We start from the raw sequence: 12,702 nt of genomic DNA, 5'->3' as shown, positions 1-12,702 counted from the left end.
CTTGCTGATTTACCTAGGATAATGATTCACCTGGGTGGAAAAACCACGTATTTCAATTATTTTACTTCTGGTCTCTCTCCATGGGAAAGATAAACTAGCTTTAAAAATGATGTGGGTTGGTAAATATTTGCAGTTAGAGTATGAGGTCACCATAGCAGTTAGAAAACAAAACAATCTAAATACAATTGTAGATCCTCATAGAAACCTGACATCTAGCTATGTCCGCCTACATTATTAGGCCTTCCACAGAGTTAAAAGGTCTTCCACAGAGTTAAAAGGTCTTCCACAGAGTTGGCCAAGTTTAGAAATTACACAACTCTGAGGTGTAGTGAATGTTTATAAAAAAACGGTTTCTGTCTCCATTGGGAAATACCAAGTACTCCTAAACGATGACAAAAACAGGTGGTAGACAACAAAGAGAGTTGGTTTTTTGTATGTGTGTTTTTGTTTTGAGACGGAGTCTCTCTCGCTCTGTCGCCCAGGCTGAAGTGCAGTGGTGTGATCTCAGTTCACTGCAACCTCTGCCTCTAGGGTTCAAGCGATTCTCCTGCCTCAGCCTCCTCCAGAGTAGCTGGGATTACAGGTGCCCACCACCACCATGCCTAGCTAATTTTTGTATTTTTAGTAGAGACAGGGTTTCACCATGTTGGCCAGGCTGGTCTCAAACTCCATACCTCAAGTGTTCTGCCTGCCTCGGCCTCCCAAAGTGTTGGGATTACAGGCATGAGCCACCATGCCTGGCCCTTACAGGCAATTGTTAACTCCAATTCTACCCATAACCCTAGCAAACTTGGACTCCACTTGGTAAAGTACAGGTGGAGGAAGGGGTGTGGAGCAAGGGCAGGGAACAAGGAGAATCTAAGGAGCATTTCATGTTCCTTTTCCTTAATTTTCAAGTTCAGCTCAAGTTGTCAAACATTTGTGCAGCGTTTACTATATATTGGACATTCTTCGAGGTACTGGAGACACAAACAAATTACACTTGGACATTACTTCAAGATGCTCAAAATCTAGTTTGAGTATGGTTTATTTTTTACATGTTTAGTTGTTTGCATTTTAGAAAGCTTCACAGGTGGGATGAAATATTTTACAATGCTATAATCATGTATGGTTAGGTAAGGAGCAGATAATAGCTCAGTTTGTGTGTGTGTATGTCCAAGGTCACTGTAAATAGTTTACCCCAGCTGGAACCAGCCTGTGTCCCTCCCAGAGAGACCACACTACTTTTAGCTTAGATTGGATAACTCTTCACATACAACGCTTTGCCAAGGTCCCAGCTGCTTCATGTTTGCTTAGTTTGATATTTTATTAACACCTATTTAGCATTTCAATAAATGCCAGAATGTTTCCAGGTTACTTTTTATAGTATTACAAAAAACAGTGATCATTTAGGCACTGTATTAGGCTGCATTCACTCAACATTTCCCGAATGCTTAAATACCAGGTCCTTGGGATACACCAGCGAACATAACAAGCAAAAATTTCTGCCCTCATGCAGCATACATTCCAGTGACTACATACGATAAAAATCCAAAATAATTGAGGCCACACTGGTCTGGATCCTCAAGTGATCCGCCTGCCTCGGCCTCCTAGCGTGCTTGGATTACAGTTGTGAGCCACCGCACCCAGCCTGCTAAAGTCTTTTGTAATCCAAACTCTATCCTCCATATTAGTGTTGCAGGACTTTTTAAAATAAAACCTTGGTCATTTAATTTCTCACATTAGAAAACTTCCACTCTTTTTTCTTGTTTACAGTAGAAATCCAATTCTCTTAGTATGGTATATAAGACTCTTCATGATCTAGCCCCAGTACAACACTCTATAGTCTCCCCACCCAATATTCTTTTCACCGTATCCCTTCCATCTGGCCAGGCTGAGTCCTGGCAGCCACGATCCCCTATGGATCATGCTGGCTGAGATCTCCTGGGTTGCTCATGTTATTCCTGCTCCTACAAATATCTCCATCTTCTTGTCTACTTAAAGAAAACCTACTCATCTGTGTGCAATCACCATAAAGACGATCTCTCTTCTGCAGCCTTTCCTGCACTTCCCATACCTCTGGCACTGACAATCACCTTTTAAAAATACCCCACTTATATTTCTCCTAGCCTCTACAGTATTTTGGTTACACTTAACTAATTACACGACTTCTCTTTTAGTCTTCTTCTCTAATCTCTTGAGGCCATGGACCATATCCTATTATTCTGAATCCCAAATGCCTAATACTGTGCTTGGTATATGGTTAAGGTGATCATATGACTTGGTTTGTGCCTGTTGACCCGGCTTAATAATTAGACCCTCTTTACTCTCAAAAGTATCTTGGTTTGGTAAATATATTATATTTGGTCATTCTCCACATAGTACATGCCTGGCAATGAATGAATAATGAATGAGCACCAGAATCTGAGCACTTATTACCATACAATATATACATATATAGTAATACTTTTTTAAAAAAGTTGTTTATGACGATGTGCTGCTTTTTTTCTTAGCTTCATTAGAACTGGCCAGCTCCTCTTTCTCACTTGCCAAGTATGGGGAGTTGGTTTGGAGTCGGTGTCTCATCTTTTCCAGTTATAGTGTGAAAGTAGCCCACCAGCCCACGCTGTTATTCCTAAAGACCGCACTGACTCCACGGACTTAAGTTATCATTGCTTCCAGTTTTCTTCGGCAACGCAGCACGCAATTTTGGACGCGCTGCGTGGTTTCAGAGTCGGCTGTAACTTGTCTCACTTTGTAATCATCAGGAAAAGTTCCTGATGCCAGTCTTCAAAACGCTCAATGAAATTAATAAAAACCAGATAGCACCGCAGAGGAGGCTGAGATGCAACGATAAAAGTTGTCGTAATTACTAATAATACCTAACCCTGGATTACTCCCCTGATAGATCTGTATCTTTGCAGCAGGCGCAATTTAGTCTGGTTTCACCCAAAACAAAAATGGTCTCCGTCGGAGTCCATTTCCTGTGCGGACCAATCAGAATATCGAATACAGGGCACGGGGCCCGCACTTCCGCCCGGTCTTCCCGGTCTCTCTAACCGCGCCAGCGCGCCTACGACTCGGAACGACTTCTGCGGCAAGGGCTGCAGGGGCCGGGGCCGGGGCCGGGACCGGGGGCGGCGGGCGGGATGAGTGCGGTGTGCGGCGGAGCGGCGCGGACGCTGCGGGTGCCGGGACGCCACGGCTACGCCGCCGAGTTCTCCCCGTACCTGCCGGGCCGCCTGGCCTGCGCCACAGCGCAGCACTACGGCATCGCGGGTGAGGCGGGGCCGCGCAGCCGGGGCGGGGGCGCGCAGCCGGGGGTCGGGGGCGGGGGCCAGCCGGGCTCCAGTTCCTCGCGCTCGAGGGAAAGCCCCTCTGAGCGTAGACGGTTCCGCGGGTCCGCGCCAGGGGGCAGAAGAGGCGCTGGTCGGCGCCGCTCACTTTGCGGAGCGGGAGTAGTTGGTCTGAAGCGGGAGTCGATCCTCTTCAGTTGTAAGTGCATATAGGTGTAGCCTGGTAGCCCGTGTCCTTGTTCCTTGAGACCGGCTGCCTCCGTCACCTGTCACACGCCCAGGCACACTTCCCCGTGCGGAGAGCCGGGGTAGCCTGCGCGGTATCTCGGAGCGCTCCGCTCCACACAGCAGTACGGAAAAGACGGTCTGAGCCAGAACCGCCCCAGGGCTCGCGAGTTTGCCCACATTTCCCGGTCTGCATTCGAGCACTGAGCCGCGACCTGCGGGCTGGCCTGCCTAAGAAGGATGCTCCTGAATGGACGCCTGGAGTCCAACGGGTGACACCATGAAATATATTAAGTTCAGTTCTCACCTGTAGTTGTCTCACGAGGAATGCATACTTTAGCAAGTAGCTGTCACAGAATACAGTTAATTGTCTCCGTCAGGGCGCATTGGCTCAGCCTGTAGTTACAGCTGCTCAGGAGGCTGAGGCGGGAGGACCGCTTGAGCCCGGGATGTTGAGACTACAGTGAGCTGAGATCACATCGCTCGGCCCCAGCTCGGTGAGCTGAGATCCTATCACTCCACTCCAGCCTGGGTGACAGACTGAGACACCGTCTTAAAAGAAAAAAGGCCGGGCGCGGTGAGGTGGCTCACGTCTGTAATCCCAGCACTTTGGGAGGCCGAGGCAGGTGGATCTCCTGAGTTCGGGAGTTCTAGACCAGCTTAACCAACATGGAGAAACCCCGTCTCTACTAAAAATACAATATTAGCTGGGCGTGGTGGCGCATGCCTGTAATCCCAGCTACTCGGAAGGCTGAGGCAAGAGAATAGTTTGAACCCAGGAGGTGGAGGTTGCGCTGAGCCGAGATCGCGCCATTGCACTACAGCCTGGGCAACAAGAGCAAAACTGTCTCTCAAGAAAAAAAAAAAGAAAAAAGAAAAAAAAGTTAATCATCCCTCTCCGTGGACTAGATGAAACGGCGTGGGTTCATTCTCACTTTTGTCTTAATTCATGTCGTAGCTATTATACGCACTGAAGCGAGATGCAACAACTCATTTCATAATGTCAGTGGTCTGTTGTATTTTTTGTTTTGTCCTACAGCAGAAAAAAATGTTACTTCTAAAACTCAGAGAAATACTTGATTTATTTTCGTTATTAGCTCTTAGTGCTTGGCACATTCAGATTTACATGGTCCACCAGTTGGATTGAAGACTCATGAGTCTATAATGGTAGTAGTTTCCTTTTTTTCTTTTTGTTTTTAGAGACAGGGTCTCACTCTGTTGCCTAGGTTGAGTAGAGTGGTGCAGTCACGGCTCACTGTAGCCTCAACCTCCTGGGCTCAAATGATCCTCCTGTCTCAACCTCCCCAATAGCTGGGACCACAGGCACGTACCACCACACCTGGCTAAGTTTTGATTTTTTATTTTTGTAGAGACAGGGTATTACTATGTTGCCCAGGCTTGTCCTAAACTGGGTGCAAGCGATCCTCCTGCCTTGGACTCCCAAAGTGCTAGGATTACAGGTGTGAGCCACTGTGACTGGCCTGTAAATGCTACTTAAAATCTTATGCAAAAACTCTTTAAAAGGAATTGGTATTTTAAAAAACATTCAGCCATGTTTAAATAGAAGAGATTTTCCCCCTTGGTCTCTCTAAAAGTAAATATAACTTTTAAAATACAATGGTCCTTTGGTAAAATAATCTTTGATGGGTAACATATTAATACTGTTTTCAGCAGTGTATTACCACCAGTTATGTGGTAAATCCCACCAGGTATCTCCGCATTCATATTTTGCTTTAAAATCTGTGTTAGATGTATTTTAGATTTACTGGTGAGGAGTGCAGTCCCTGGGGTCTGTAAGCCAGAGGTTTCTCATCTGTCAGTAGGGATGATAACACCAACTTGGAAGGTTTGTGTCTCTGGTGCCTTGTCTGGCTACAGAGTAGGCCCTTAAGTATTTCACCCCTCTGTTAGGTCCATGTCTGCATTCCAATCTTAGGTGCAATGGGAAGTTTAATATTTAGTGACTGAAGTACAATATGGAAAAACAGAAATAGAGAACACATTTGGTATTCATGTCCCAAAAACTTTAGGGAGAAATTGATCACCTGACCGTTTGGTATTTAAGGTCTGAAAAACTCTGGGGAGAAATTTGTGGTATTAAAATCAGGTACCAATTACTTGATAACTCCTTGACTTTTGATGTTACCCTGGCAGGTTCAAAGGGATGACCTTGATTTTTTTTCTCTTTAGGCTGTGGAACCCTACTAATACTGGATCCAGATGAATCTGGGCTAAGGCTTTTTAGAAGGTGAGGGGGCTGAAATTATTAAAGGTATTTATTGTTGCTAGTAAAGCCTTAATAGAATTAGGTTTTGACTCTTTGGTTAATGTTTTAATATACAATATAAAAGGAACCTTGGCGTTTACATAGGATGAAGCTTATTTTTAGCTGGTTGTGGTGGTGCACACCCATAGTCCCAGCTATTCCTAAGTCTGAGGCAGAAGGATCACCTGAGGCCAGGAGTTCAAGACCAGCCTCGTGGGCATAGGGTCCCCCACTATGTTAGGGGCACCCCATCTCTAAAAGAAATTTTTTTTTTATGCACAGAGTCTGGCTCTGTCACCAAGGCTGGAGTACAGTGGCGCAATCTTGGCTCATTGCAATCTTTCGGCCTCCTGGGTTCAAGTGGTTCTCCTGCCTCAGCCTCCCGAGTAGCTGGGATTATAGTGCCTGCCACCATGCCCGGCTAATTTTTGTATTTTTTAGTAGAGACAGGGTTTCACCATTTTGGCCAGGCTGGTCTCGAACTCCTGACCTCTGGTGATCTGCCCGCCTTGGTCTCCCAAAGAGCTGGTATTACATGTGTGAGCCACTGGGCCTGGCCTAAAAATTTTTTTTTAAAGATTAGCTATGCCGTGGTGGTGCACACCTGTCGTCCCAGCTACTTGGGAGGCTGAGGTGGGAGGATTGCTTGAGTCCAGTTCAAGGCTGCAGTGAGCTGTGATTGGGCCACCACATTCCAACCTGGGTGACAGAACAAGACTCTTTCTCTTAAATAAAAAACAGAACAAATCTGAAGCCTGTCCCTTAGTGTCCACTCGTAAATTATAAAACTTAAACATAAAAAAATGTGGAGTAGTATACTGTGTAGCATTACATTTTTGGATTGTTACGTTCCACTGGACTGTTTTTTTAACCTTTCTGAATCTGTTGCCGTATTTGTCAAGGACCTGCTCTCTTAACTCCCATAGTTGTGAAGATTACATGAGATATACGTGTTAAAATATGTGATAAATTGTAAGAAAAAAAACCATAATTATAATTGTTTTTTGTTGTTGTGTAGCTGCCTATGTAAGTGTTGTGTTTTTTTGTTTCTTCCTAGTGTAGCTTTGACTGGAATGATGGTTTGTTTGATGTGACCTGGAGTGAGAACAATGAACATGTCCTCATCACCTGTAGTGGCGATGGCTCGCTGCAGCTGTGGGACACTGCCAAACCTGCGGGGCCACTGCAAGTCTATAAAGAACACACTCAGGAGGTAGGAGGGGGATCCTTCTGAGCTGATTATTTTTCTTTCTTCGACTTTGGTTGAAATCCATTTGGGGATGTACACATGGAGAAATATCTTCAGGGGACAAGTTTAAACTTTAGCATTTCTTATACATATTAGATGTCACTTATTATTTGATTATTCAAACATAAAGTACCTTTGGCCTAAGGAGCTGGGTAAGAAAAGAAAAGGTCAGTCTTCTCATTAGGCAGAAGAAACGCCTCCAGCAGTGTACTCTGGCACCATTTCCTCCTGAGAGGCCCATCACTTTCTTTGTGCTCTAAGAATGTGCTTGCCACACAGTGCCTTAAGATAGAGGTAGGTGGACTTTTCAAACATAGACGTCATAAGATTGCCTTTGGGGCTTCAGTGAGATTCTCGAGGTGTTTCAGAGTATATTGGAGCAAGAGCATAAAATACTGAGTATGAGGCAGAACTTACTGAAGGGATTTTATATCTAAATCTGGTTCATGTGTCTAGATTTTGTGTGTGTGTATGTATAGCATAGACAATAGTTTGGACTTCAGTTATACTAACATGCATGTATATTTTCAGTGAACATAATAATGAAGACATCCTCTTTTTGTGTTTTTACCTTAAATGTTTTAAGATTTTCCTTAAGGTAGCAGTACATCCTTCAAATGAAAACTTGCTAATCTACTTTCAAATTTTTGTCCACCACAGTGCCTGGCCCGAGTAGGCCCTCAATAAATGCTTATTAGATGCAGGAATATCAGTCTTTTGTGGTAAAGATTAGTTATGTGACGGGTCCAGATGTTTTATAGCTATAGCTATTGACAGTCAAGATTTCTAAGATTGTTACTGAAATAATGAAAAATTTTAGTTTCTATTTTAATTGTGGTAGCTATTTGAATAAATGTAGTTGTAAATTATCATGTTTTCAGGGAATTACTGAGTACTAAGACAATTTTGGTAAAGGAGAAGTTTTAGTTTCAGGATGGTCAGTGCACGAATCTCTACAGAGCAGTATGTCCAAAATTCAGATACTTTTGTGGAACCTATGTGAATTTGTGTGTGTGTGTGTGTGTCAGGGCCTCACTCTGTTGCCCAGGCTAGTGCAATCTTGGCTTACTGCAACCTCCACCTTCTGGACTCAAGCCATTCTCATGTCTTAGCCACCTGGGTAGCTGGGATTACAGGTGTGCGCCACCATTCTCTGCTAATTTTTGTATTTCTAGTAGAGACGGGTTTCACCATGTTGGCTAGGCTGGTCTTGAACTCCTCGGCTCATGTGATCCACCTGCCTTGGCCTCCCAAGTGCTGGGATTATAGGTGTGAACCACCGTGCCCAGTCAATTTGTGTGTGTGTGTGGTGTGTGTGTGTGTGTGTGTGTATGTGTGTATTTTTTTTTTTTTTTGTAGCGATGGAGTTTTGCTTTGTTGCCCAGGCTAGTTTTTGTGATTTTTGACTTTTTTTTTTTTTTTTTTTGGAGACGGAGTCTCGCTCTATAGCCCAGGCTGGAGTGCAGGCCGGATCTCAGCTCACTGCAAGCTCTGCCTCCCGGGTTTACGCCATTCTCCTGCCTCAGCCTCCCGAGTAGCTGGGACTACAGGCGCCCGCCACCACGCCCGGCTAGTTTTTTGTATTTTTTAGTAGAGACGGGGTTTCACGGTGTTAGCCAGGATGGTCTCGATCTCCTGACCTCGTGATCCACCCGTCTCGGCCTCCCAAAGTGCTGGGATTACAGGCTTGAGCCACCGCGCCCGGCCTGACATTTTTTTTTTCTTTTATCATTTGTATTATAATTAATTTAATGTTTTTCTTTTCCTTCTTTCTTTTTTAAAAAATATTTTTCTTTTTAGAAGTTTTTTTTTCTTTTTCTTAAATCTTTGGTGCCTTTTATTACCTATATAAATTTAAGGGTGATAACTAACATCATAAAATAATATTGCTACTTAAGTTAAATTCAGTATATTGACTTAATGTTTTTCTTTCAATCAACTAAAGTTGTTGCTTCATTTATCCTAAAACAGTAATATTCATGAAACAATGGGGTTGATGGCTACTTTAGTATGTACATTTATTTGTTTTTAATGTATATTAAGATAAATAAGTAATGAATAAAATAAATGTATGTACCAGTTAAAATAATCTCTTGTGCAGCTATTTTCTGGGAAATACTGTTCTAGGATGTCCTGGATGGATGGTCACTCAGTCTTCATCTCAGTGGAAGTAAATTTCACTTTCTCTTGAGATAACTTATTTGATTTTTAGGTTGTTCTGATGATTAAGAAACTGCTTCTTGTAAGCCCAAATCTACCTTCTATAGCAACCAACTGCTGCTCTTAGTGCCTTTCTCTGACGTGGTAAGACCGAGTCCAGCCCCTTTGTCCAGGAAACCTCTTGAAAATAGCCATTGTGCTCTCTTCCAGACTGTGCACTTGTCATTTCATTGCCCTGTCCTCAGATGACATGATCTCTACATCTTTCATCCTCCTGGTAGCCTCCTTTGATAATCCTTTGAAACAGTGCCTTAGAAAGGGGCACTGTTTTTCAGTGTCCCTTTCAATATATACCTAATTTATTCCAGAAATGTGATGAAGGGCTAAGCTTTATAAGATTTTACCACCATAGTCTTGAGCCCCTAGTTCTAATAATATTATCTAAAGTGGCTATACATTGTTCTCAGCCATGTCTTAGTGTTGGGTTACTTTGAGTCTACTAGTAACACACTTACCTCTTTTGTTATCTGAACTGCTGTTGAACCAGTTTTACATCATTCTATAATTTTGCAAATGATTTATTGAACCGAAGATACACTTCTGTTTTTTAACTTTTTAAATTTGTTTTGCATGCTACTATTCTAGTTAGCCTTCGTTTTCTTTTCAAATGCAATTTTTGGTAAGCGTTTGTATCAGGATGCCTTGAATGTTAGTGTAATAGAAAACAATTAGGTGGCTTCAACAGTCAGAGTTTACTGTTTCAGATATTTTGCTTGGTTATGTGAAAAATAAATGAAGATAACCTTTTTAGGTATTTGTTACAACAGCACCCCTAATTATTGGCACCAATTTCTGCCTCAGTCTACTCAGGCTGCTGTAATAAAGTATTATAGACTGGGTGCCTTATAAAGAGCAGAAATTTATTTCTTACTGTTCTGGAGGTTGAAAGTCCAAGGTCAGGGTGCCCACATGGTTGGGTTCTGATGAGGGTCCTTTTTCAGGTCAAAGACTACTACTATCTTTTCATTGTATCTGCAGGTGATGGAAAGAGGATGAGAGAGGTTTTGGAAATCCCTTTGATAAGGACACTAATCCCATTCATGAGGGCTCTGCATTCATGATCTAATTACCCCCCAGAGGCCGTACCTCCTAATACATTGTAGGGGGTTAAGATTTCAACTTGTGAGTTTTGTGGGGACATATTCAGTAAAATACTTAAAAGGATTTAAGCTCAAATGAGAGTTTTAAGGAGCTTGTAAATATTTGTTGAATAAATTAATAAATGAGGCTGAGTGCAGTGAGTCATGCCTGTAATCCTAATACTTTGGAAGGTCGAGGTTGGCAGATCGCTTAAGGCCAGGAGTTTGAGACCAGCCTGGCCAACATGGCGAAAACCCCGCCTCTACTAAGAATACAAAAATTAGCTGGGTGTGGTAGTGCACACCTGTAGTCCCAGCTATTTGGTGACTGAGGCACGAGAATCAGTTGAGCCTGGGAGGTGGAGGTTGCAGTGAGCTGAGATTGTGCCACTGTACTCCAGCCTGGACAACAGAGTGAGACTCTGTCTTAAAAAAAAGTTATTAAAAAAAAGTTGATAAATGAATGAACATAGCCAATTTCTGTTTGTTTGTTTTTCCACCAGTATGTTCAGGGAAGCTATGTTGTGAAATAGAACAACAACTAATGGGTCATTTTCTTCTATGGAAGAGATTATATAATAAACATGTATAGCATGGTTTTAGTCAATCTGGGATTCGAATCCCAGCTTTGTAAGTTACCTGTTGTGAGACCTTGCATATGTCACATGTTTTTCCTAAACTTGAGTGTTTTTATTTGCAAACTAAGTTTATTAGTAGTCTGTATCACAGGGTTGCTGTGAGTGCTTGAACTAGAACCAGCATTGAATAAATATGAGCTAGTATTATTATTTGCTCTTATTATAATAGAGAAAAATATAAAACAAGTTAGAACTTTTCCAGTTATCCATTTTACCACTTGATGGCTGTGTGTCCAACAGTCAATGTTCAAGTTGTCAGATGAAGCAAAAAAGAGAAATCCAAGATTTAGATATATTTTAGGCTTTGAGGAATGAAGGTCTTGGTGAAATGAAAAGAAAGGAAAATGTGGACATTATCTGTGTGAATGGTTGCTAAACTTAGCATCGAAGTAGGAATCAAATTATTCTGTGTATTGTTTAACTGGTGTCTGCAGAGGTCATTGTGTCTTTTGAGTCCCATAAAATGCCTTTGGCTTTGCTTATTCTAATGCTGCTGAATATATAACAAAAATTTTAGAAAATTCAGTGAGAATAGAAAAATAAGAGTGAATCAACAATTTTATTTCACTGCTTTCTGACTTAAAACATTGTGCTACTGAGAGTGAGTTAAAGTGACTTTAAAGATGACATAAATCAATGTAATATATTAATTTCTAATTTTCAAACTAATGAGTTTGCTTATCACAGTTTTAAAAAGTGAAAATTTGTTTTCATTGTCAAATAGCAAGGTTTATCAATTTGCTGAATTTTTATAACATATTTGATCCATTGAAGTTTTTGAGCATTGCTTATAAAAACTTATTTTTGACCTAAGTATGCAACTATTAGTATTCTATTATGGAGGAAATGTATTTGCTTATACATTTTAAGAGTTAAAATCTTGTTTACTTTAACAAATGAATCATTTGCTTTTTGATAATGATAGAAGTTGAGAAGTCAATGATGATAGGTACTGTATTAGTCTGTTTTCACATTGTTACAAAGAAATACCTGAGAGTGGGTGATTTATAAAGGAAAGAGGTTTAATTGACTCACAGTTCCTCATGACTGGGGAGGCCTCAGGAAACTTAACATTATGGCAGAAGGTGAAGGGGAAGCAGATGACCTTCTTCATGAGGCAGCAGGAGAGAGAGAAAGAGAGAGAGAGAAAGCAGGGGAAACTGCCACTTTTAAAACCGTCAGATCTTTTGAGAACTCACTATCACAAGAACAGCATGGGGGAAACTGCCCCCGTGATCTGATCACTTCCTACCAGGTTCCTCCCGTGACACATGGGGATTACAATTCAAGATGAGATTTGGGTGGGGATACAGAGCCAAACTGTGTCATTCCACTTCTGGCCCCTCCCAAATCTCATGTCCTTTTCACATTTCAAAACCAATCATGACTTTCCAGTAGTCCCCCAAAGTCTTAACTTATTCCAGCATTAACCCAAAAGTCCAAGTCCAAAGTCTCATCTGAGACGAGGCAAGTCCCTTTTGTCTATGAGCCTATAAAATCAAAAACAAGTTAGTTACTTCTAAGATACAATGGGGCTATAGGCATTGGCTAAATGTTTCCAATGGGAGAAGTTGGCCAAAACAAAGGGGCCACAGGCCCCGTGCAAGTCTGAAACCCAGCAGGGCAGTTATTAAATCTTAAAGCTCTGAAATGATCTCCTTTGACTCCATATCTCACATCCAAGGGGTGGGCTCCCATGGCCTTGGGCAGCTCCACCCTTGTGGCTCTGAAGGGTGCAGTCCCCATGGCT

The 12,702-nt window shown here is 42.3% G+C and overlaps 1 protein-coding gene across 1 annotated transcript in view; it reads left to right on the top strand.

The window, feature by feature from the left end:
* Positions 1–2,671: 2,671 nt before the first annotated feature.
* Positions 2,672–12,702, top strand: part of PEX7 (peroxisomal biogenesis factor 7) — a 94,702-nt gene continuing 84,671 nt past the window's right edge. The window contains exons 1-3 of the mRNA XM_033235350.1: positions 2,672–3,258; positions 5,691–5,748; positions 6,829–6,979. Coding sequence (XP_033091241.1) covers positions 3,129–3,258; positions 5,691–5,748; positions 6,829–6,979 — 339 coding nt within the window. The 5' untranslated portion in view covers positions 2,672–3,128. The remainder of the gene's footprint in view (positions 3,259–5,690; positions 5,749–6,828; positions 6,980–12,702) is intronic.

The sequence above is a fragment of the Trachypithecus francoisi genome, unplaced genomic scaffold, assembly GCF_009764315.1.
Source record: "Trachypithecus francoisi isolate TF-2019V2 unplaced genomic scaffold, Tfra_2.0 Lachesis_group15, whole genome shotgun sequence".
Classification (NCBI taxonomy): domain Eukaryota; kingdom Metazoa; phylum Chordata; class Mammalia; order Primates; family Cercopithecidae; genus Trachypithecus; species Trachypithecus francoisi.
This window is presented reverse-complemented; position numbering and strand designations above follow the sequence as displayed.